The sequence below is a fragment of the Haplochromis burtoni genome, unplaced genomic scaffold (genome assembly GCF_018398535.1).
Source record: "Haplochromis burtoni strain Fernald_Lab_line unplaced genomic scaffold, NCSU_Asbu1 Contig_258, whole genome shotgun sequence".
In the NCBI taxonomy this organism is placed as follows: Eukaryota; Metazoa; Chordata; class Actinopteri; order Cichliformes; family Cichlidae; genus Haplochromis; species Haplochromis burtoni.
The window spans coordinates 20,631-47,156 of NW_024582619.1; the positions used below are offsets into that span (position 1 = coordinate 20,631).

At 43.3% G+C, this 26,526-nt stretch overlaps 1 protein-coding gene and 1 non-coding gene across 2 annotated transcripts; both read left to right on the top strand.

The window, feature by feature from the left end:
- Positions 1-779: 779 nt before the first annotated feature.
- nptxrb (neuronal pentraxin receptor b) lies at positions 780-23,843 on the top strand. Its single transcript, XM_042227405.1, has 10 exons — positions 780-1,020; positions 2,055-2,098; positions 2,233-2,298; positions 3,048-3,114; positions 4,104-5,384; positions 14,628-15,380; positions 18,689-19,085; positions 20,014-20,255; positions 21,190-21,369; positions 22,112-23,843. The coding sequence occupies exons 1-10, from the start codon at positions 952-954 to the stop codon at positions 22,355-22,357; spliced, it is 3,345 nt and encodes a 1,114-aa protein (XP_042083339.1). The 5' UTR covers positions 780-951; the 3' UTR covers positions 22,358-23,843.
- A 2,138-nt stretch (positions 23,844-25,981) lies between these two features.
- Positions 25,982-26,053, top strand: trnap-cgg. The gene has a single exon. It is a non-coding gene; the product is annotated as a tRNA-Pro (tRNA).
- The last annotated feature ends 473 nt before the right edge of the window (positions 26,054-26,526 follow it).

Below are 26,526 nucleotides of genomic sequence, written 5' to 3' on the forward strand. Positions count from 1 at the left end.
TGTAGATTCAAGAATGTTGCTGTGCTGTTTTTACTTATGTGACTGAGCCATTAGTTTGCACTGAATTGGGATGAAGCTTTATCAAGCTAAGTGTGTCCAGTGTTTGATGAGTTTTCGGTTAAGCCCGTTTAATGAGAGTTTGCTCAGCTAATGCTGGATGGATGATGTTGGATGATATGAGCACTCTTGTTCCTAGCATTCAGCAACTTTTTAAGTGATTTAATAAAATATCAGTATGTTCTGAGCCTGTATCAATACAATCTTGCCATGCAAAATATTGCCATACTATGCTGTATCGATTTCCCCCCCCCCACTACTACTAATTGTTTCATAAATAGCTTCTTGCCTTAAACCAGAGGGAATTTTTAACTTGGAGGACTAATGTTTTGCATTCAAACCAAATGTCGGACGTTTATTTTATCTTTAAAATAACTAACTAAATAAATACATGTTTAACAAAGTAATGGAAATAAAATTTGTCAATTTCATGGCATAGAAGGGAATTTTCAATTTTCGTGGCTTAGTGGGACGCTTGAAAAGAGCCATTGATTAAATTGCCCACTGGTTCAAATGTGTGACTGAATACTTGAATAAGGCAAATATTATTAAACCAGTTAACATTATGAAATGTAAATATAAATACAATGTAAAATTCCGATGACCTTCGGTGTTAAAACATTTGTATGAAGTCTAATTAGGTCTGTAATAATTTAATTAACGTTAATAACCTTTTCGTGTCTTTTGACGCTGATGTTTAAAGCTCAGAGCCGCGCGGGCTTTTTTTCTCCTCGGGTTGCCGGCGACCAGATAGGTCGCACCGCCGCCGCTGCTGCTGTGCTGTCTCCGTGTGTGTGCAGCCCTTCGCACGGTTTGGTCGATCCGTGCAGACAGCGGAGCTTGTCGTCTGGAGAGACGGACACCGAGACAGGTAGCTCAGTTCGGGTATGAAACATGGAGCTCTCGGCGGCGGGGGATCGCATTTTCGCCGCGGAAGCCATACTTAAACGCCGCGTCCGTAAGGTGAGCTACAGCCGCCACTGTCCCGCGTGTTTTGACTACGTGCAGATGTTCCCCGTCGGCAGCGCGGCACTGCTTTAGTCCATAGGCTCAGGGCTGTCATCTTACGCCTATGTAATACTGCAGAGGCCTTCATGCGTTTGCTTTTACTTTGCTAGTCCGAGCTAGATCAGAGCAGCGAGGCTTATGACTCGTGGCGCGGACATTGAGGCAGCGACAGGGCAATAAAAACAACACAAAGAACGGGGTGGCTGCAAAGACACGCTAGCCCCGCTGATGGTATTGTGGACTGTGCTGTGAAACTGAGAGGCCTGGTTTGCTTGCCAGCTAATGGTAGCTAAAGCTATACGGTCACAGTCAGCGGTTCATAGCCCAGTTTATGTGTAGCTGCCACATTAACGACAGCTTGACTTTGTTACTTTCTCGTGCGAGTTATGAAGGTGGTTGCAGAAGCACAAGTTCTCTTACGCCGGTGATGGGAAAGGAGTCTTCAACCATAGCTGATTAAGGACTTTTGAGAGTTTCCAATGTGTTTTCAGGATTTTGCATGTAAGAGACTCTGTCCATTATGGCATGTTGCCTTCTGAAGTACCGGTATACAGAGTTAACCAGCAAGGCCAATGGCTTCAGAAGTCCCTGCTTGGAGTTTTTAGCGTATCCTTGCTGTAAAACACTTGCAACACACGAACAAACGTAGATTTCACATAAACGATACCTAAACGTGAAATGTATTTGATCTTATTATAAAACATAGGAAGATTTAACCCTAGCGGAGACGTGAAAGAAATGAAGTCATCTTCTGTAACTTGGACTGAAATGTGCTAAAGTGCATTCAGTTGCATTGCAGATTTGGTGTTGCTGTGCATTAACAGCATGTGGAGTTTTGTTCCCATGTTGGTGTAAAGGCAAGAATATCCTATTTGTAATTAAAAGACTCAAAACCTGTGTTTGAATGTTGTTGTGTTTTTTCCTTTTTAAAAAAATCTATTCTCATATGAACTGTTTTAGTAATTCTAACATTTGTCTTCTTCTTTCAGGGAAGGCTCGAATACCTGGTGAAATGGAAAGGATGGGCAATGAAGTGAGTGCCTTGAATCCACAATGTTAATGTGACACAAGCATTTGTTCGATTCAGCTGAAAAGTGCATATTGACTGTGCTTTGGAGCAAAAATGAATGCATGCTTTTTTCTTCATGTTGCTGCATTTGTGTTCAGGCACAGCACTTGGGAGCCGGAGGAGAACATCCTGGATGACAGGCTGATTTTGGGGTTTGAGCAAAAGTGAGTGTAGCTGCTTCATGAGGAGCCCTGCGTGTGCTTTGAGTAATCAGTTTGATTTTTATTTATGTATTTATTTTTTCTCTCTTGCTTGTTTTTATATTTTGGCTCCTATCTTGAAAAGTTTAAAGCATGTCTGCTCAGTCCCCCGGCCCCCATTTACCTTTTTATCATGTGTTCTTGTTTTAAATTACTTCCAGTGTCTCTTCCTCTAAGTGCTTGTGTTTACTCATACTTTCATCCCCCCGCATCCCCCTTTCGTGTCTTTACATTCCTCCTCTTTGCTGCCTAATTGAAAAAAAAATCTGCACCGAACTTCTTTTTGTCTGTTGCCAAGCTCTTTGAAATGCTCGTGCTGCTCATGGAAATGTTTAGAGTAAAGTTCAAGTATCAGAAAACTTTTAATGGGAGGCAGGGGATACAACAAATGACTGAAACGGTGTTTTCGCTACATGTCATTCCTCTCTTCGCTGGCTCTTACATTTCCTGTCCTTCTTCAACATTATCCCTGATGAAAATAAGAGCAAAGAATAAGGTTGTTTTTTTGTTTTGTTTTTAAAGGAAACCTAGCTGTGTTCTGACATGGCTGCAGAGATGCTCTTTTTGCCCACGCTCACCCACAGCTTTCATGTCTGTCATCTCCTTTGAGTCATTCTATTTGCTCTCGTTCTCTTGTTCTTTTTGTTGCGTGTGTCTTTTCATTTGTGGTCATTGCCATTCTAACTGTCACTACTTTTTTTTTTCTTTTTTAGAGAGCGGGAAAGAGAGTTGCACGGGCCAAAGAAAAGGGGACCAAAACCCAAGAACCTTGTAATTAAGGTACCTTTTTTTTTTTTTTTTTTTTTTATGCTCCTCCACAGGGAGGAGCTGCTGCATCTAAAATCATATTTAAAATTTTGACGAGTGGACTGGAAACTATGACTAGTTTGCATGAGTTAAATTTGCAGCTTTGTTGAAATCTGTACCTTTGTTCAGTTTGCATCACCACCCTGCAGGAAAGTGGAACATTCTGTTTGTGGTTTCTGCTGTTAAAGCTGAGAAAAAGGTCAACCTACTTGAACCTCAAGCGGTGTCTGAAGTTTATTTAAATCTTCATACAGTGCATGCTTTGTCTTTGGAAAATGACATGAAAAGAAGCGTGAGCGGCAGGGACACGTTTGTCCTGTGCTACATTTCACCTGAGGCACATACTGCAGCAACCTTTGGTCACAGAAAAACGCTTTCAGAAAGCCGTGTGAAAGGGGGGGGGGTCATTTATATCAACAACAATAAATGGAGTTACAAAGGAGACACGTCTGACTGAAGTTACATTCAGAACGGCTAAACGTTGTGGTGTTGGGTGCATTAACTTCTCTTTGTAACTGCCGATTTAGTTAATTTTAATTCTTTTGATCTCAAATTAACTTTAGTCTAATATAAGCTAAATTAGCTGGAAAGTGTGCACTTTTGAGGCATTAGTTACAACGCTGTCATCCAAGAAGCATTTTAATGGCTGATATAAATCATTGTGACTCTAGTGTTGCCAAAAAAAACTAACTTGAGTGAGTGCCCATGGTTACATAGTCTCAGCTCCACCCTCCAGAATTGTAGCTAGAATGAGCTGGAGGAGATCTGGTTCACTCACTGCTGAAGAGCAGAGCAAGAGCTACCAGGGTTAGCTGCAGTCCGAGGTGCTGGAGTTGAGCCAGATGTTTTAGCCAAATGTTTAAAAGTGGCTGCTGTTGCTGTGTATCACTCAGTAAACATGTTTAGAGGTTCAAAAAGCTCACTCTACAAAAATGGTTTCTTAAATGTGCTTTGTCTCGCAGGCTCGCGGTCAGAAAGGAGAGAGCGGCAGCCGAGCCTCAAACACCCGCCAGACCACTTTGCGTCCTACTTCGTCCACTTCTAACCGGGCAGCTTCCTCCTCCTCCTCTGCCTCAGCGCATCTTTTACCGTCGTCCTCCAGCTCGGCTGTCGCACCTTCCCCTAAACTTAACTCCCTTGCGGCCACACACAAACTGAAGAAAGACATTCACCGCTGCCACCGGATGTCCCGGCGCCCTCTGCCTCGCACAGACCCCATGGCGACCACCTTCTCCAACCCTGGTGGCTTCCCGTCCCGCATGCACGTTTCTCCCTTCTCTGAAACCGTCCGCATCCTTAACCGTAGGGTGAAACCCCGGGAAGTCAAGAGAGGCCGAATCATCCTCAATCTGAAGGTCATCGACAAAGCGGGCCGGGGTGGCACAGCGGCCGGGGGTCGGAATATTTCGGCAGGACGTCAGAACATCCCATCCCGCAATCGCATCATTGGGAAGAAGAGGGAAGCCCCATATAGACCTTTCCAGCCTCCTTTGAAGATGCTGGGGTTCCCGATGTACGGGAAGCCATTCGGGCTGCAGTGCGGAGGACCTGTGCCTTTTCACTCCCACCCAGGCTCATGCTCCAGCACAGGAGCTAGGGAAAGCCGCACCAGCCCTTCTCAGTTCCAGGCACCTCCTTCTCCTTCCAGCTCCAGTGGGTCTGAAGGAAAATCTCCCACCAATGCTACTGCTGCCCAGTCTCAGCCTTCCACTGGGGCCTCGCCGTCTAGCAAGGATCCCAAGTCCAGCAAACCTCACGCAGACACTCAGAAGAGCCAGAGCACCAAGTCCTCCACCCCTGCCGCGTCCTCAGATGCAAACCAGGCTGCATCATCATCATCCCCCTTCCTCCCCTCCTCTCCCTCTTCCTCCCTGGAAGACGAAGAGGACGAGGGCGCCCCGGACCGTACGGTGCCCTCAGAGGAAGGCAGGAAAAATCCTCGCCAGTGCAGGGCTAAACACCAGTTGCCCACCACGCTTCCCCTTGCCGCTCCCGGGGACCAAACCTCTGCCCCCACCGAACCTCCAAGGGTGCCCGCTGAGGGAGACCCCGACTGGCACCCTGAAATGGCTCCGAGCTGCAAGGATGTAGTGGTCACAGATGTGACCACCAACCTCGTCACCGTCACCATAAAAGAGTTCCCATCCCCTGCCTCCTGCCCCGCTTCACCTTCTGCTAGCCCCGAAAATGCCTCTTCCCCCCCTCCCACCGCCGCCTCCGACGACCCCTCCCCAGCGAAGCCATAGGAGGACGGACATTATGAAGTCAAATGCCATTGAAGAAAGGAAAAAAAAAAAGTGTCATGCCACTTCAGCTCTCTTCTACCTTTACCTTGAAGGGTATGTCCATATTTGTGTAATGAGTAATGAAATATAACCCAACACCGCCCTGTCATTGAATAGTTTAAAAAAATTGACATATTTTTTTTAGAAGAATTATATAAATTTGAGATGGGGCAGCTAATACGCCCTTCTTGGCATTTCGGTTGCCATATTTTGTCCACTTGCACAACACTGACTGTTTGGCTTGGATGGAAATGGTGGTAATTCTTTCACTTGCTTCATGCTGAGTTTATCTTGTTTGGTACAATGTAACATTGTCCTGAAAGTGGAACCGTCGCCCGTTTAGTGTGCAGGTTGAACTTTTAGAAGGCATACTCGGCCTGTGTGGAAGAAACTTAATATTTAGATGCAAGCTCTGCTCTGGAGGCTGTTGTCAGCAGCCTGCAGGTGTCCTGACCTGTTAGTCTCGTTGGAAGTTCAACTCAGTGAACTTAACACAGCTGGATTTGGATATTGCATCGATGCAATAGCGAGGTAAATGCACTTGACTGCATCATTTAAAAACCAACCTATTCTGTGCGGTTTATCAGTTTTTCCAAAGCCTTCTCCTCTTGCTCTCTTGAATGCACATGCATATACATGTAAGTATTTATATGCACGCACAACCATAAAGGCTGATAAAGAATATGAAATTCAGTAATTTTTTTTTAAGTTATTGCTGCCATTTGCAGTCTCTTACATATTTGCCTTGTTTTTCACTCTGATCTCACCACCTACTTCGACTCCATAACGTCCACCAAGACCCTAAACTGGTCTGCAGTGAATTTGAACAGTTTCTCTGTATGCCGTAATCGCTAAAATTAACTTCTTAAACTGTCCAGGTCTAGAAGGTCCATGAGCTGAACACAGTTCAGACTGAAGCCGTCGACAAAATGCAGCTAAAAATAGAAGTTGACTCGGCGACAGGTGTTTCAAATCTGTGGAACATGAATCCAGGCAGCTGTGGCTTGTACAATGTAGCGACTGTTAAGTTTTGTCTATTTATCTTCCACTTTTGACTGGTTAAAAGCTGTTTCCCATGCTTTTCGTCCTGTGGATGTTTGCCAGTTTGTCCTTTTATGCTTCGTAACTGTTCTTTATTAGTATGTGCTCTGGTAGTAACGTCAATAGAAGTGCTTTATTCTTGCTACCCATAGGGCATGCGTGTGTCTTTCCACTGATGCAGAGCCGGTGCGAAGCCACTTCCAACTTGGGTGCCTTACGACGAAAAGCCTACATTTCCGCAGATTCATAACCGAACATTACATGGGGTTATGTAGCAAAGGCTGGGGTGATTTACATGGGATGGAGAATCTGTATTTGGTGAATTTCTTGAGAGACAACGGTGGTTACAACTTTTGGCGCAGTCAGTTTTGTGAAGCTGCTGAATGTCGGCTGTTTGGAACCAGCATTGATATTTTCTTGTAGTGGAAATGCATGAAACTGGTTCTACAGGGGGCACCTGCACTACTGTAGTGGAAAAGGGTTCATCTAGGCCTATAGCCATCAGACTCTAGTCATCATGATGAGAAGTAAGACAACTTTGCCTCTTGCTCCTGTTGTACCAAGATTTGTTTTGCTATAACTGAGGCCCAACATGTCTTTTAAGTCCTGGCTTTAGACTTAGTTGAGCTTATTGTCAGCTTAATGTAAACAGTGCTCTTGGACACATGTAGAGGAACAGTGAGGACCAAGGATACCTCGATGTTCCAGTCTAAACAGCACACTGCGTTTTTACTTCCTAAATGAAGCGCCGTTTTGCCTGTTTCCTGTCTTGTTGCTTTTACCCGTTTATGAAGGATAAAACCTTTGGACCGCTGTTTAATAACTGGAGAGGATGCTGGCACAGTTGTCTTCCCCTTTTCAGACACATCAGACAGGCTGTCTTTCAGTATGATCACAGTACAGCTGGTGTGTCGGGGAGCTGGATGGTTAGAAAACCTGCTTGATCTCTAACGGTTTGATCCAGCGCCCTTGTGTTCTTGGCTGTAAACCTTTTGCCGTGTACGTTAACCAGAGGTTGTTTCCAGCTAAATCCCTCAAGCTCGAAATTGATCAAAGTTTCTGACCTTACCTTCAAACGCGTCTGCCGTACTTTAAAGAAACCTTTACAGACCCCTTTATACACAGATTCTTTTTTCCTCCTGCTCTTTCTAGGCCTTCCCAGACTCTTCGGCTCTCAACTCCGCTCTATCTACAGTATGTGTTAGAATACATTAAAAGCTTCCGCATGCTTTGCCTTAGAGCTCACCGTCGGCTGCACTCGAGGCAACTGTAACCTCATCACACTTGGCTCTTATCAAAGAGAACGGCTGAAAACGTCATTAAATCTCGACTTTAGCTCGGTGACTTTAAGGGTCGCAGACTGTAATAAGTTTTTAAGTTTTCTGTCGTCTTCTTTTCCAGAAGTTGCGAGTACCGCTTTTTCCGTGTCTTTTAACAGGCGAAGGCGACGTTCCTGTCATATACTGAATGGTTCTAGTTGTTGTCAGTGCTGTTTCAGTACTCTCTCTCTTATAGGTTACACTTGGAAGGATTTATTCCAAAATGACACATCCATTAATATGAAGAAAAAGAGAAAAACGGTCTGTAGTTCAAATTCGAATCGATGTCTGTTGATAATAACACTACTTAAATCCTTATTTGACACAGTAAAAGCAGAGTGGTCCTATTTTTTTTCTAGAATTATTTTCTTCTCAAATGGATATATTGTAATTTGGAATAGATTTTTTCATCTACTCTATAATATGTTTAAGTGGTGGATAGAAGTGACTCTTGCAGTTGGTAGATTTGTAAGGTATTAGACTGCTAAGTGATGTTTTTTTTAAATTTTGTTTTAAATTTTTTACTTATTCTTTGTCATACGGAGTAGCACAACTCGATTTAGTGGCCTCTTTCAACCAAATAGGGCTCTTGATTTTTATAATTTCCGATTTTTAAAGCTTTTCTTTCCCCCCTTTTAAATAGTTTTCTATGTGATCTAAGTGCTAGATTCATGTTGGCACTAATTAGAAGAAAAAGAAGGATCCTTGTTTAAACGTATGAAATGTGATGCTTAACGAAATGGACACGAGCATTATTTTGTTGTTTGTACTGTAATTAAGTACTTTTTTTGAAATATGCATAACATTGTCAATGTGATGATGTTTATTTGAATGCCATTTTCTTTTGGCTTTTTTAGTAGTCTAAGATGGGTTTGATCAGAAGGACTCACTGATTTTTACATGTCAAGACTGCAGTTTCGTCTGGTTTTATGCTAATATGAATTATGTACATTGTATTGATGCTAAAGAGGAGGAGTTGGAGGCTGACATTGTAATGTATCTGAACTTCAGAAGCATGTTTTACAAACCCTTATTGTACAGATTATGTATTCAGTGTCACGTTACCTGTTACTGTTGTTGCTTTCTGTGTGTTTCTCGTACAAAGCTTTTAATTAAAAGCTCTCTAAAAAAAACTTCCTTTTGGCTGTTGTCATGTTTTAGTGTGATTTAACATAAGAGGCAGACTGTAGAATTAACAGCTGTAGTTTTTCATTTTACTTGGTGCCCGAAGTGGTGCTGACAGCAGAGCTGCAGTTAGGCTCATCAATTCAACTTCTACACTTAAAATCAACTCCAGATCTGCCCAACTTATGAAACCTCACCTGACCCGGGCTACAGCCGTCTGTTAAATAGATTTCACAGGACTCTGAATTCCTCTGAAAAATTAAGTGTACCTTTACTGCTTTCACAGGAAATAAGAACAAAAGTAGCAGCTGGCTGCTGCTAATCAGACGCACAATTCCTTCAATTCATTATCAAGTGTGAGCACCTTTAGACTTTTTTTTAACAGTTTGCTGCTCTGGAGTGTTCTGGTGTGTGTTAACAAAGTGCTAAATCTTCCTAGGAGTGTATGGCTTAGTAAATTCACCCTAACGTCAGACTGAAAGGGCCAAAAACTTGGCCCTAACTGTATCAGAAAAGAGGTGGAGAGGGAAATCAAGTCAAGTGGCTTTATTGTCATTTCAACCATATACGGTGGTACAGTACACAGTGAAATGAGACGGTGTTCCTCCAGGATCATGGTGCTACATGTAACAGAAAATCAACACAGGACTACATAAAGTGCACGTGTGCAAAACTTGCAAAAACAGTGCAACACCAGGCAGAACAGAAAGATGCAGACACAAGGCAGTGCAACAGAAAAGTGCAACAATGACAAAGGATTGTGCAGAAAGCACTTGAGTTAATGGAATGTTTAAAGGTGTGTGTGTGTGTGTGTGTGTGTGTGTGTGTGTGTGTGTGTTATATGTAATATGACACTGTGCAGGAAATGTTTGACTGCCAGAGCTTCATATCAGGTAATCTCTCCATATCCGCCACCCTATTTGTCATGTTTGTTCATATTCACATGGCAGAGTGTACAGGGAACGTCTACGAAGTACAACACAAACAAAAATATAATACATATATAAATGTTCTCAGACAGTGTCACCGATATGTAACGGGCCTCTCACAGCCGGCTGCACATAGAGACCAGTTCTGTTATTGGAAAACGAATCATTTAAAAAAATATATATATATATATGAAAGTTAGTTTGTGTTTTTACTACAGAAATATAGAGCATGAAAAGGCTTCCAGTTACTCATGGATGGTACGTACTGACACTACTTAAAAACACTGATAAGTTCTTACTCTGATACGGCAGAAATGGCTAATAATAATAATCCTGCTTGGACCATCTGGAAAAAAAGACCAATTTCACTTGAGCACTATTGCCAGAGTCCACTGTGAGGCGCTGTTGAGCTGCTCATTTTCTTTCAGAGTAGTGGAGCAGCAGCATCTGTGTTCTCAGATGGATTGTGAGAGTTGGGGGTCATATTAAGGTCATCACGCCTGTGTATTCATCTTTGTGTGTTTTGATGTGGAGATGAATACGTCGAGTTCAAACAGCTTCATCCTTTTGCACAGGCAGTATTTCATTTTATTCTTCTACCCTTCAGACTGTGGGACGTATAACAGAAAGACACATGTAGTCTCCTTTCACTCCTTCCCCGTGCTGCCTTTGGTTCTCTGTCTGTTTCCTTCCTGGCCCGATACCACAGGCGCTTACTGTATGAGCCAGATGGAGCTAAAACAGACCCAGAGTTTGATACGAGTGGCCAACATCTGTGTGTTTGTGTTTGTGTGTGTGTATATAACATACACATGTGCATTAGTGAGTGCAAGCTCAGTCACCTCTGGAGATTAAGCCACAATCTGGGTTACTGGTCATTAGACTGAAGCCCATCTGCATTTGGTGTTTGAGCTTCTGATGGTTATAGATACATATTCCGTATTTTTCATGTGATTTCATTCATTTCATTCTGTAGGAGTTTGACTTGAGGGTAAAAACTAACACAGCAGTGTAGTTCCACAGTATTCCTTATATCCTGTTAAATAGAAATTTTAAACTGTGTGTGTCCTTGCAAAATAGGTACTAAAAGTGAATGTTTTCTCTTTGCTTCATAAATATTCCAGCCTGTTCACAGCGAAAAGGCCGGGTCAAGTTGATTGCAATGTTCCACACTGAAAACAGACTCCTAACAAGGTTAAGCTGCATCGAGAAATTTTTTTAAAAAACACTCTCAAACATAAGCCCTGCAAAATCAATGGGTGACACCTCACCTCCTGTATTATGGAGCAAGCACACAAGAAGAAGAGGCAGAGATGCCTTCGTTGGCTCTGCAGACTGGAAGGAAAGCAGTCGGAGGACGTGTTTACATTCGCTTCGCCAACTGTACACAGACGGCAGTGCTGGTTTTACTTAGCCGGTCTGTCGCTTTACACTGAACAGATAGGTAAGACGTTTTGAACAAACGGTGAATTCTAATGACTTTGACAAACACAAAGTGCCACCAGCTGCTCCAGGTTTTCACTTATGCCATTCATGGATGGGCTCAAAATCTGACACAACCAGCCCTGAGACGATAAATCTCACTTTAGATCTTCTAGCGTTGACAGCTGCACTTTTTAATTTGACTGGCTGCCTGGAGTGGTGTTGACAATAGAGACGTCAGACGAGGAGCGCAGAGGGAAATGTTTGGCTGCCGGAGCTGCGGATCTGGTTTCATATTCTAAATCATCTGTTCATCTGATATCCATATGAAAATATTGTTTGCTGCAATTTCAACCTTGTTGGTTGGAAACCATGTTTTGGCTGCTGTGAATCTAGCCAGTGCACTGCTGCTCACTGCCTGAATGCTATCATCATTGTACCCGACTGGGTGGGACACATGGGGCTGCTTTCACAGTCTTTCTCCAGACATCAATTAAATCCTTAAAAAAAGTCACTTGTGTTCATCAAACAGAGTGTGAGTGTGTGTTTTTTAATCCACTCTGTAAAATAGCTTAGATTTAACTCCACACCTTTAATTCATTTACTATGCACAGCTATACAAAAATGCAATCCACTTACTATTGGGTGGAGGCTGTACCTCAAGAGGTTCATCTGCTAATGAGTGGAGGGTTGGTGGTTCGATACTAAGCTATTTGAACTCTTGTGTATGGGGCTGCATAGCTGTGGACCAGTCAGGGTGCCTGTGCTGACTTCTGTCCACTCCTGAAAGCACCAACAATGAACATGTGAGCATCAGAACTGGACCACAGAGCAGTGGAAGAAAGTGGCTGCTCTATGAATCACGTTTTCTTTTACATCACATAGGTGGGGCTCTGTGTGCATTGCTTACTTGGTGAACAACTAGCACCAGGATGCACTATGGGAAGAAGGCAAGCAGGCATTATTACTTTGTTGCATATCACATACACCCTTTCATGCCTGTGGCTTCTAAGGTTTTGATGGGCCTCCAAATTCTCCAGATCTTAGTCCAGTCGAGCTTCAGTGGGATGTACTGGGCAAGTCAGATTCATAGAGGCCTCACCTGGCAGCTTACAGGATCTGTTGCTAACATTTTGATATCACATTACACCTTCAGTGGAGTCCATGCATTGAAAGGTCGGGGCAGCAAAAGGGGAACCTACACATTATTAGGCAATTAGGCATTAGCTAATGAAAACTGTCACTGTGAATCGAGAGGTCCAGGCTGACGCTTATATTAACAGCTGTGAGAGAAATATCTATTGGAAAGTGTGTTACAGACATCAACAGCCGCTAAGAATGAAATAGAAATGAAGTAATGAACAAGTCCCTGAACCTGTTGAACATATCCATCAACCTTAATTTTTTTGGTTAACGCTAATAAAACCTACTCGCCTCCTACACTATCACAGCAAATACAGTAAACACTGCTGCAGTAACGATGTAGCAATCCCAGGGTGTCAAAAGCTGCTGTTCCGTGAGAAGCTGCTGGTGATTCACGCAGAGATACACAAATTCTCCTTTAGCTACAGCGGCGCTGGATGTGACAAAGATAGCCCTGCTGACATTAACCCGATAATTCGTGACACCAACAGCAAAGAACACCTTGGTGTCAAACGTCAGCGTTTGACCTGCCTTAAAATGAGAACACTGAAGTCCAGGGTTGTCAAACTCATTCATGGTCCACCTACAGCACAAACAGGCCTTTGATCTCAGATGGACTGAAATAAAAGTGCTGCATAACAAGAAAAAGAATACAAGTTGTTTCCATTCCTTTGAGTGTAATTAAGTACAGGCTCATTCTGAAATTAAACGTTGAATAAAACATGTATTTTCAAAAGACGTGATGAGCATCCAGAGCTTGCTTGAGAAAAATAAATGCACTTTCAACAATATGTCTCAGTTTTTCAACATTCAGCTGGTCGACTTCTGTTGTAAGTCAGGGGAAGACGTAAGCACGATGATGTCTGTGTGAGTAAGAAGGCTATAAAACTGCAGATGATTCAGACCTCACAACACAATGGCTGCTGCTGTAAAACACAGTGAAAAGTTTCTGCTTCATTCTCTGCAATCCAAGCAGCGGGCCACGGGTGGATATGGCAAGTATGTGTTTGTGAGATATCTCTGGAAAGTGTAAGCTAGGTGAAAGGTGTGTCATGGGAAGTGACCTCACTGATTTTAGTTGTTTCATTACAAAGCAAGAATCGCATATTAATAGCTTTATTTTCCCTTCTCAACACTGACACTACCAGATCTTTTCACAGTGGTAGATTACATGTCTTTCTTTTTCTTTAAATTTAAATATGCATATTTATTTGGATTGCTATGAAGAGAAAACTTTGTAAAAGTCTTTCCTCCATCCAGCGGAGAGGATTTGTTTGCTGAACAGAGCCACAGAGGACAGAGGGTCAGGGTTAGACCATTCCTGTTGGCGTTAGTGCTGCATTAGTCGGGACTGCCTCTTGAGGAAAACATGTTCTTCCTCCTACTCAGTATAAAAACCCTGGTGTTAAAGGTCCCACGTCTCTGTTTTTCCTTTCTTCTTCTCCTCTACACTATCCAGCCTTTCCACTTCTGCTGCAGCTCGTCTTATGTGCGATTTCTTACATCAGATGTCGCATGTAAATAAACTCAGGCTGTACACATGGTTGTGAAAGAAAAAGTGCACTGCACGCTGGGATTTTGCATCCCTTATCAATGCAGTTTGGATTCTTTACATCGGTTTTTATGTTAAGTTTTAAGAATGTGTCCACCCCACCTACCCCCCCCCCCCTTCCTTCCTTTTATCTTCCAAGCCTCCAGAACAGGATGTGCGCTCAGGCAGCGCAGTCACACGCTGATCCATCATCGCCTTGTTTGCTCGGCTGCTGCTGGAGGTTCACCTAGGCTCTGACCCGCGCATGCCCACAGCCTCGCTCCTCCTCTCCGAGAGATCCCCATAGTAACGCGCGGAGGAGAGCAGCTTAGCAACACGGAGACTGGAGAGGGAGCATCTCTGCTCCAGACAGCGCGGTGCCGTCAACATTAGGTACACACAGAGGGTGGTGAGGAAACAACAGCAGCAGAGCCCCGGATCTACCCGCTCCTACAGTAAGTGTCACATTCCGCCTCAAAGATCTGGCGACTTTATTTGACACGTCAGGCTGAGATTATATTGAGGCGGGCTGCAGTCTTCCTACATGCTGTTCTGAGTTCCAGCCTCCAAAGCCCAGACAAGTCTTTGTTTTTGTTTTATTTTTTTAATTATTTTTTAAAGGATTTTTATTTGTATTTGTTTTTTATTGCAGGCTCGTGTTTGTGTCACCTTGTGTCTGAACTCCTGATCTACATCACTGCTCTTCACGGTCACCATGAAGTTCGCAGTGGTGCTCGTGGGAGCGGGCACTCTGGCCTTCCTCGGCGCGGTCATCTGCATCATTGCCAGCGTTTATCCGCGCAAACGCGCCGCTCTCGTCAGCGATAACGGAACCCTGACGTCGGAGTCGCTGCTCCAGCCTCTGGAGCCGGGGTCGGTGGCTCACGCCGGGCCGCTGGGCGCTCTGCACGGCGCGGAGTCGTACGATGGTGGAAACGGACTCGGCGGCATCGGCGTGGAGGTTCCCACTCTGAACGAGCTCAACCTTGGGGAGGAGACGGGTGGAGGGCCGGCGAAGCAGTTCAGCTTCAGCCGACTCATCTGCACTCCTGTGCCGGTGGGAGAGTGCAAGACTAAAGACCTGAGGCAGCGGAGGGACCACCAGCAGCAGCAGGCGGACGATCCGCTCTACGGCACAGGGGATGAAGACCTGCGGACCACCGCGGAGGAACTCCGGCAGATGGTCCTGCAGCAGAACGACCAGATCCTCATGGACCAGAGGACCATAAGGGAGCTGACCGGGAAGCTCAGCGAGTGCGAGAGCGGCCTGGAGGACGAGCGGAGCATCCCGGAGCGCAGCATCGGGGTCTGGAGCGGGAACCGCCGCGTCATGGCCGGGGATGATGTGACCTCATCCGCCGCGGCACAGCTGCAGACGGCGCGGGCCGTGGAGGAGCTGGCCCGGGCCATCATGGAGCTGAAGGATCGCATTGAGAAACTGGAGGTAAACACAGGGATGCTGAGTGCGGGCTTGTCGCTGATTAACCTCCTGTCTGAGTTTTGTTTGACAGCGGGAGATTTGGAGAGGCACCAGAATGATGCATTAGCAGATGAGTCAGTGCCATTCAGTCTAAATTAGGCTCATTTCAAGATCTATCCTAATTTTAGTTTGATATCCACTGTGGTGGTTTAGGACTAACCATTAGAATTGACTTATGATTCAGATTAAAGTGCCACAGCTCTGCTGGTTCTCTGAGCCTGAAGAGGGGCTCTGGTCTTTATCTCTCTACACCTCTTTTCATTCTCCCCTCCCTCTTTTATCTTCTGCTCCTCTTTCCTCTGACAAGTAGCCTAACTCGTGACACAGATACCCCTGATCTCTTGCGCAAGCTCCACACGGACCCATGGGAAATCTTTCCACCTGCTGGCCCTCACGCTCCTCCGCATCCCCCCACCCTGCTGCCTCATACCCTGTACCACCGCATCTCCCACAGCAGGATGGAGACATAAATAAAACATGAAGCTGGCTGGACAGGAAGGAGGGAGGTGGAGTAGGGGGGTCAGATTTTATGTGTGTGTGTGTGTGTGCAAAGATTGAGACACACACCCACACACAAACACTGCTGCATCACTGCTGGTGCTCTCCAAGCACAGTCAGTTACAAGGTTGTCTCCGTCAGTGAGAATTTATATCCTGGACGTCCACATCCAGTCCTGCCTCAGCAACTCTCTTGATATTATATATCGCCCCCGAAGCCGTCTCATCCACACTAACAGCTCGCTCTCTCTTTACAGCTCCTCCACCAACACCTTCTTTTTTCAACTTATGCTCTGCATAGGCTACTAATACTGCCAGTGCCCGGCTGCTACAAAAGCTCTCTCCATGGCGCTGCCTTATTAGTCGAGCCCCTTCCCTGCAGTTTCATTTCAGTTTTAAACCACCACTACATCTAACATCGATGGCAGCCATATTTAGAGGCAATAAAGACAGGACTGGGCTCTGCTCATTGCCATTATGTTAAATCTGTTCATGTATTTTTCACAAATATCCCCACAGTGAATAGGAACTGCACTGACAGCCTTTTTTAACAGCATTTTCCACTTTTAGCCAATATTCTCACCCTCAGCTCTCATAAAAAATAGTTAATTAATATTTATTGACATTGCTCAAGGCATCTCTACGCCCAACCTAAGGCGCAAATAAACAGCATTAAAAATTGAAAGTGATCAATACGATTAGAGGTCATTGACATCTGGACAACACGCTCTGAGGAGGACGGAGCTCAGAGTCCTTGTGCTTTTTTCATTTAATCTTGGGAAAGGACTCGTCTGCAAGGCTGGGTGTAATCCAAAGATTTAATTACAAAGTAAAGATTCAGATCTTGAGACATAGATCAGGGCAGATGTTTGGCAAAGGAGAACTAAATGATTACATCATATTAAGCATACGTGGAAAAAAATCAGCTCACAGGAAGCTTTGGTGATGCAAGATTAGTGCTAAAGATAAAGCTGCGACAAAGCCATAAAGAAATATGGCAAATTATAATTTACTCATCCCAAAAAGCAAATAAGCTGAGAATGATGTGGTTAAATATACAGCTTAATAAATTAAAATATCACAGTAAGCAGATGTCTCGGTAAGATAAAAAACTACATAAAAGAAAGGAGAACAATTAAATAGAAAACCAAGTATTAATCTAGATAAATACCATGTAAAAATATACACAAACATATAACATATAACAAACACAGGTTTGTTATAAAATGTTCAAATTTGTAGTCATTTACAATTACCAATGTAAATTTTCATGACAACAAATGAGTCATATCTAAATATATTATTTTTGGCACAAAGCCTACATGGTGAAAATATGTCTTTGCATGTAACAACACATATTCTGGGGTGGATATTTCCAGACATCATGGGTCAGGAAAGCCAGGAGTACAGCAACATCCAGGATAAATGGCTTACAAGGAGATGCTTCTGTGTCTAGACAGTCTGCATTCAGTGTCACTGTGTTGTTTGACAAGGATGTCTTTCAGTGCTTGAAATTCAAAAAAGTCATTTCCTTTTGACATTGAACAAAAAGCTCTAACATTACCATGCAGACTGACTCTTGGTTAGCAGCTGTGAAAATGCTGCCAAGATAAAAATGTTCGATGTTAAAGCACAGAAAACATTTATTTTAAGAAAAGGCTTCAGCCAGACTGATATAAGAGTAATACTGATATTTAGTGATTCAGAAATCCAATATATCAATCGATATTTCTTTTAAAAAACACAAATCATAAACAGATTTGCTTAAAATTTATTGTTTTCAGTTATTTATGACAGTGAACTTTAAAAATAATCTTTTTGTTATTTTAACAAGTTGTTCAAATCAGCTGGTTGATGAATTTTTGGTGTTCCAAACACTGGCTAACAAGGAAGTTGCAGAGTGCCCTCTGGTGGACAAACTATGTAACATCAACATTATTAACAAGTCTGAAGGGTGTTTCTCCCACGTCTTTGTTGCTTTTTTACTTTTCATTTATCTTCAGCTGTAAAACCTATTTGCTGATATGTCAGTATCAGCAAATAGGTGAGTGATATCGGCTGATATGATATTTGATTGGTTGTACTCTAGAAAAGTAATCATTAAAGGGCCACATGTAATAAGCCAAAACAGTTAAATAGTAGCGTGACTTTACTTTTGAACAGTGAACACAAAACACGGTTTGTAATCTACAATCCTTCTGCCACTCTCCCAACCTGACTCTAAAACTACACTAAGTGTAAGCAAATATAGAAAGTGTTTCATGCTACTAATGTTTACAATCAGACATAAAATGCTACTTTTGCAAAGAGAAAAGTGAAACATATTCCTTTGTAGACTATCTCCAAATCACACGGTGGTTAGATCTGGGTGGGTTCAAATCCCACTACTTCATGGAGTTAAGTGGGTTCAAATATTCATAGAGGAACAAATTATGATTCATTTTATTATATTATAAACACATCATTAAGTGTGGGTGTGCCCGGTTTCATTTGTGAATACACAGGTGACATCTGTCCCCAATAGCTCATTCTGGATCAAAGTGAAGTTCCTATTATTTTAATTATCATTAGTATTTATATTTTATCATTATATATATATATATATATATTACTTCCAAACTGTCACTGGAACTGTAGCATTACTCACCTACTGAATCATTTTATGTCCTTGTCATAAATCTGCTGTTTTTAAATTTGTTCTCTAAATGTGTCTAACCAGTAATAACTAGCATCAATGCTAACACAGACCTTGTGTTTCTTATTTCTCTCCTACAGGCAGAGATAGGCCCTGCTGCTTTGAACCTCACAGACACATCTGTGGGTGTAAATAGTGGCGGCAGCAGCAGCGGCAGCAGCAGCAGCACAGCTGGTAACACCGGCAAGGCTCCAGCTCCGCCTTCCAGCAGTACTTCCTCCCTATCTGCAGGGTCTGCCCCAGGGGGCCGCCGTCCTGCTTCCCCAGGCTCCTCTGCCTCCAGGCCTCCTGTTAAGGGTCCCCCTGGGCGTGGAAAGAGCACCTGGAGGGTGGAGGACCTGGAAGGGGAGCTGGAAAGGAAGATAAAGATGCTAGAGAAGGAGAGACAGGCCATGAGGAAGGAGACTCAGGGCCAGCATGAGAAGATCAACAAGGGCATCGACAACGTCAGCCACCGTGTCACCGAGCTGGAACACAGTGAGTATGGGGGTGGGAAGAAAGGAAAAAAAGAGGAGGCGAAATAAAGACATGACATTGTTGGCTAAATGAATGAAGGAAGGGACAGATTAACTGATGTAAAGGGTAGTAAGACAAGGGCAACATCAAGCTGAATGTAGATCAGAGCATTGCAAGAGAAGGCTGAAATGAAAGTTTAACGAGCTCTGCTGGTGAACTGGGTCATCTCAGCAGCAGAGAATATGCTTTAGATTAAAATTAGATGATTAATGAGTGCTTAAGAGTGGGAAAATGTCAAAGTGAGAGCTGAGAGCTAAAAATAAAAAATAAAATAAAGGAAGGAGAGAATAATATATCTGAAATCATCCGCTGCTTTTACCTGCTTTAATCTTCATCCTCACGGGGGACCTATGGGAAGGATTCTTGCTTTGCGGGTGTCAGGAACGAGGTCTGGATGTGTCACGTTGGTTTTGAAGGGCTTTATTTGCAGATTTTCTGAGCAGAAATAAGGTTACTGCAGGTGAAAGCTTCTCGAAAAAGGAGTATACGCTCTTTGATAATGGGAGAAGTGGACGCTCGGAGGTGAGATTGAGAGTTTGCGAGGTGCCAAGAGGAAGGTTAATAGGAAAAAGCGCTGATTTATCCCCTTTTTTTTCACCACTCTGTCATTCTCCCAACCTCTCTGACCACCTCTACATCTTCTCAGCTTTAAGAGCTGCAGTGTGGCCTCGAGTTAGAGAGGGTGATCATTAACTGTAACATCTGAGCTCTTGCCAAGCGCTCTGCGCCCGAGTGTGGGCTTGAGCGCAAACTAGCAGAGACAAGTGAGAAGGGAAGCCTCAGTGTCCTTGTATAAATTAATGCAATCATCGCTCGCTGTTTTCTCTCTGGGTCTGCTTTACAGCGTCTAACTTCTTTCTCTTCATCTCCTTCATGTGTGTCTCCAAAGCGATGACGGAGCCACCGTTCCCTGACGGCTTTGTCATCTCCTTCCCCATGCGGACCAACTACATGTACGGCCTGGTCAGGAAAGAGATTACTGAGATGTATGCCTTCACTGCCTGCCTATGGCTCAAAGCCAAAGAGGGTGGCATTGGGACCCCCTTCTCCTACTCTGTGCCGGGGCAGCCCAATGAGCTGGTTCTGTTACAGGGAGTCCACAATCCCGTGGAGCTGCTTATCAACGACAAGGTAACGAGGGTTTCTCAGACCTACCTGTCTGTTGTACCTGTGCTAATATCTGGACGTTGGGACAAGTCAGAGCATTTTACATGGGAAAATTAATGGTTCTTGTCGGGAAAAGCATTAATATCTCATAACCTTTAAGGTTTCCTTGTAATTACTCAAGCACAGAAGCCTGCAAGGAAACTAATTACGATGTCTTACAGAACAGTAGAGTATAGTTGATGGCTTACTGTTATTAAAGTGAGCGATGTAAACATGTTCATTCTCACAGACTTATTGAGTTTTACAAGAGTGATGGAAAAAGCAAACCTGAAAATGTCACAGCTGTGTGCTGTCGTTTGAGTAAACAGTACGTGAATCACCATCTACATTAAGTTTGGGTTTTGGTTCTCAGCCTCAGGTGTGCGCTGGTGTTGATCCCACTTCAGCCATCGATCACCCCCCCCCAAAAAAAGTGTATTCCCACAATGCAGAAAGCGTAAAACTAAAACAGACGGTGCACTTCAACAACACATTAAAAATTTACAAGTATAAACTAGATAGGAGGGAAAAAAAGAGCATTAAAATCAGACTTTTTTGTGATTTATCACGGCCAGAATTCAGTCGCAAACTGCAACATTACTTTGCCTAAAATTGTTCTTTGTCCAGAACAAATGCCTTGATTAAAATCGATTAAAAGTAAGAAGAACCTGTCCTCTGTTTGTGTTTTTCTGCATTTATAGCGGCGGGATCCACAGCAAACATACATTATTGAGGAACAGTCAGTTCCACGCCAGTGTTTTCCTTTAATATTGCTCATATAGTTGCTGTATAGTTCCCGTGAGAGAGTGCAATGTAGTCGAGGTTTACCGTGGTGAAAGGTGTTCCAATTATAATGCGAGCTCAGTGTTTGCAAGTTTGAGAAATTCTAACTGCGGCCGCTGTTTCCTCTGGCCTGTAGGTGGCGCAGCTGCCCCTGTCCCTGCCACAGGATGAGTGGCAGCACATCTGTGTCAGCTGGACTCTCAGAGATGGGGTTTGGAAGGCCTACCAGGGTGGGAAGATGAAGGGACGAGGGGAGGGACTGGCGGCCTGGCACCCAATCAAACCCGGGGGAGTCCTCATTCTGGGACAGGAGCAGGTGAGACGGATGCATGGATGGATGGATGATTCATAGGTGAATGATCCATGGATAAACATACACAGAGAAACCAGGAGAGCTATTTTAAGGAACCACCATTAGCTTTTCACACATGAAGAGGCAGAAACCTAATGGTGTTTATCCTCACGCTTGGCTGCTTCATTAGCGAAACAACTACATTACAAAATGGTTACGAAATGCGACATTATCCCTCCCTGGTGTCAGAAGAACAACCCGAAGCTCATCCCGCAGCTCTTTTGTCCTTGCATAAAAGACAAAAACACTGATGGAGCACGACGTAATTTGATGGATAGTTTCGAGAGGGAGCAAGTATTTCATTAATCTCCTCTGAGGATGGCTGATGGATTGCTGCTGGCTGAGATGTGTTGACTTGATTTTATCGAGAAAAATCCCAGGACACAAGAGGGAAATTAATACTTTTAATTGTATTTGTGCGAAATCAGGAAAAAAATTTAATATTTTCCTGCAGAATAAACTTTATTTTAGCTCAGTGCCTTCACCAGTTACCTGATTTGACATTTAAAGCATAGTTTTGGTATTTATCCAAAGAAGTGGGTAATCGTTATTTACTTAATGTTAATTATAAACTTTGTAAAGCAAACTGCTGCCAAACGATATTCCAATGGAAATCGTTCTTTTCCCCCCCACCACAAATAATAATGTAATAATGTTTAAAATGGCTGGTGTTGAAGTTCTGAATGTGCTATCTCTTCTACCCAAGGACACACTGGGTGGACGTTTTGATGCCTCCCAGGCCCTGGTCGGGGAGCTCTCTCAGTTTAACCTGTGGGACCGGGTGTTGAAGCCAGCCGAGGTGGCCGCCGTGGCCGACTGCAGCTCCTCAGCCCTGGGCAACATCGCGCCCTGGACCGACCACGACGTAGATGTCTACGGCGGCGCCACCAAGGAGTCCCTGGACCCGTGCCACGCTGCCCAGAGATCCAACCCCTCTGGCCCCAAACAGTGAAGAATGACTGGGAGAGGGCAGCCATGCTTGAGAGGTCAATTTAGGAGTGAATTGAAGAGTCTAAAGAGTTTTTATCCAAGTTGGAGCATCCAGTATAATTTGCTTGTTGGGGGTTGGTAAGCTTACTACCAGTGGACTATTAAATTGTCAAGCGTGGTGTATCTGTTCTGTTCTTTGTGTTGGTGTCCACGCTCATGTGTTTACTTCTGCAGTGAGATACAGTGAGCTTAGTCACAGAATCACCTTAGTGAAGGCTTGCATGGGTCAATCAACCTCTGGCGTGAACGTGTTTAAACGGAGACTCTGCATTGATAGAGTGGAATCTGTGGTTTAGATGGTAATCTCTTGGGCCAGTCAGCCATACGAGATTATTCCTGCAGGTTTCAGTGCAGTCATGGAAAGAACCTTTAACGATGCCACATCTAAGGGTTTCTCCATTTTTGTTTTTTTGCAACACAGTGACACAAAATTCCATCTTTTCTTCATCCCGTGTCCAGCTGGTTGTGTTATGATGCTACAGCTGATTTCTGACATGCTCTAGTGGTCATATCTATTTTTATTACTCAATGGGGAAACCGAGTTTGGTCCGTTTTTAACTGTATATGATCCTGTCGAGTAAAGTCTGTGTGCTTTTCGGTTTTTCTATATTGCATACCACGATTCGGTAAACCAGTGGACTTATAAATGTATAATGTGTAATGTACTTCTGCTAATGTTGCTCTGTATCAGTCTGCTCCTCCCCGCCCCATGCCTGCTGTAGCCTCTCGTGCATCTCACAGCCCAGCAAAGTGAAGTTGCAGCGTTTTTCTTTTCTTATTGTTTGCAGCTTAGATAAAACAGCGCTCTCAGCCGACCCCTGAAATAAAACGTCATGTCTAACTAAGCACCACTAAGAGAACTGGTATTACGATATAACTGTGGTATCACTGAATGTAAATCAAATGAAATGTAAATGTTTTGTTTTTTTGGTGAAAATTACAGTGTACGTATTCCACACTGCCCCACTCTACACATGTTTTTATTAAATCCTCACAGACTGAGGGGGAGGGTATGAGGTGGACTGATTCCATGATGGCCATTTTGTACTTAACAGCTGGCTCTGTGCAGAAAACACAACCTGAAGGGAAGACTGTGCTTCCACTGAGCGACAGTAAAGTCAAACTACTGCCACCTTTTAAGTAACCTGAAGAACTACAAGCCAAACAAATAGACAGTAAAATCATTAAGCCTTTAGATTACATTAGATTGTTGGCATTTTTTATTGATAGTTATGCACCATGGAAGCATTTGAGTCCCGTTTTTTACATTTAATGAAGGATATATATATATATTTCCCTTGTTTTAAGTTGCTTGATTTTGAGCACATTTTTTCCAAAGTTGATCGTAAGGGACTTTTTTTTACTTAAATAATTAATTAAACTTGCTTGAAGACATTTCACTTCTCATCTGAGAAGCTTCTTCAGTTTTAGGGTCAAACGGTGGAGTGTCCCAGATTTAAGCTCTGTGGGAGTGTCCCCCAAGAGGGACAATGGACCCCCTAATGATCCTCTACCTAATCACATGAGCCAAGGTGTGAAAATGGGTGTAGGTCACAATTAGCCAAGGTTTCAGGTGAGCTCATTGTGAAACCTAGCCCCACCCCATCATGTGATTTGAGGTCTGATGGCCCAGGATGTGAGTGGGCCTTCCCAGACGATGAGCTCAGAACCTTAAAGAACCTTAAAGAAGTCCAGGCGTTTTGTTTCTAAGCTCCTTAGACTACGATGACCTGGATGACTGAGAACCTTCACAGACAATTAACTAAACTGTGATGCTCTGTGTTTTGTTTTGGGTTTTTTTTTGCGGCGAATCTGTAAAGTCACATGGCTGTATTCCTCTGATGTCTGGCATTTGATTAGAATCTTTCATAGTCAGCTTGAGATGGATGCGCTTAATGGCCTGCATGGAGTTGAGGCGGATATGCGAGGCGGACATCACAGGAAATAGAGGAGGGAAGAGCAAACCAGATGCACTGTGAGGGCCGAGGGTTTAATTCTTGCTTCGTCCAGCTACGCTAAAAAATGTATCCAGTCAACACTGTGCAGCAAAATGAACTGTGGTTAAGATACACTCAGTGCTTCTGTTCACTTATTACCTCAATCCATCATTCCCGCAAACAATTTGACACCCTGTTGTAAAGTGCCTGCCAGGGCTCTCGTGCCCAAAGAATGGTCAGAGGTTTTTTTTTAGAGTTTTCTTCTTCGTCGTCTTTGTCTTCTGTTTCTCTCTCTCGGTTTTGTTTGGTCGTTGATGGCTGTGACAGTGTTGCGCTTGTCCTTATCTGCATCTTCATGGATCTTCTTTGGTATTGTGAAATAGGTGGATAAAAACTAATAAAGTGGTTATGACAACAGTTCTGGAGTCGTAGCTTTTTAACATGACCTCAAAAAAACAAAAGCAAAAAGAAAGAAAAGAAGAAAGTGTGGGATGTGTGTGCTGGGTTTGAGTGGCTGATTCCTTCAGACTTGCCAAGCCATCCGGATTACACTTCAACTAAACAATTGCACTCAGCATGCAAGCCTTTATACATAATCACACACTAAGAAAAGGCTTTAAGCTCTTTTTGTTGTGTGCCAGACTGGATTAACAGCGTATTTGCTGTCAGATGGCACGTGTGTGTCTTTTACATGGAGGCAGTACTCAGCAAAGACACTCCACAGAAATCCTGACCGCTGATGTAGACATAATAGATTACTCATAAATTTAACGAAGATCATGATGATTCGTGACTGCTCATCTGCCCACACACCACATTTCTTGGCGATCGGTTCATCTTAGCTGTGAGCTCAAGTCTAACCTCCAACTGCACAACACTTCATTAAAGTTCTCAATCTCACTTCAGCTGGTTTCCTGTGACTTCCTCAAAACCCAACCTTTACAGTCTGATGACCAGCAATTTATGTCTACACTCTCTATACTTTTATCTCTAAAACACCAAATTTAGCTGTAATTTAAGTAAGTTTCCTTTTATCTGTCTAAATTCATTTATTTTTTTTTGAAAGGGGAGAGTTTGGTTAGAAGAATCCCCTCGAGGTTCTCACTGTGTTTGATGCCAAAGAAGAAGAAATAAAAGATATCTATGATCTGTTTCCCAAGAAGATATTAATAATCTATGAGAGGCAGGAAAGAAAGCTTTAGAGGTAAACTGGCTTCTGCCACTCTAGACTGAAAAATCAACAACTGTGTGGGTCACAGTAAGATTTTCATGCAGAAACGAATGGTGGCTAGATACCTTTGGTAATAGGAAGCTGACCTTTGTGGCTTCAAGGATAGACTGTAAAAAATCAACACATCAAGTAATGTTTTCAACCCTTGAGTTTATTCTGGCTGTGCATATTGGGTTTTTTTTTCAAAGCCAGAAATTAGAGGACAAAAGGATAGACCAACTAACCACTAACCATTGGTTAGCTTCGTTACTAAGGTACATCCTTTTTTCTATGATTTTAACAGAGACGCTAACAATGGATCATTAAAGATGATTAAATTAAGCTAATAGGTAGGCTACTTAGAAGCTAAACAGGTCTCTGTAGGTTCAACAAGCGATGTAGGTACACCAATCTTTTATGCCATCGGTGACACATCAGTGGCTTGTTGGTCTAGGGGTATGATTCTCGCTTCGGGTGCGAGAGGTCCCGGGTTCAAATCCCGGACGAGCCCCATTTGTTGCTTTGCTCTAGAAAGTTCCAAGGGAATGAAGAAAAAGAAAAAAAAGCAGGGAAAATGGTTAAAGAAGTGGGTTTTATTAAAGTTTCTAATAACAACTAATCTTTTTGCAACTGCAGTTATTGCCATCTCATGGCACTTCTGCATTGGCCTAATTTTTCAGACACAGAGGCTACGTCCATGTTTGGTACCGTGTATGCCCACAGCTGAATATGAACAAGAACGTGAACAAGGCTCAACAACACCCACATGCCACATGTCAATAATTCCTAATTAGAGTTTAAATTAGCATGTTATATAAAAGGCTACTCCCTGTACAGCTGTTGCGAAGGAGGAAATGAAAAAAACAACACAATTTTTTGCACCAGGCTGAATAAACCTGCTTCTGCTATAAAGCTGAGTTGATTTTTTGGAGCCAGCAATTCATTTTCAATTCAGATTTTTTTTACATAGCACCAATTTCCAAT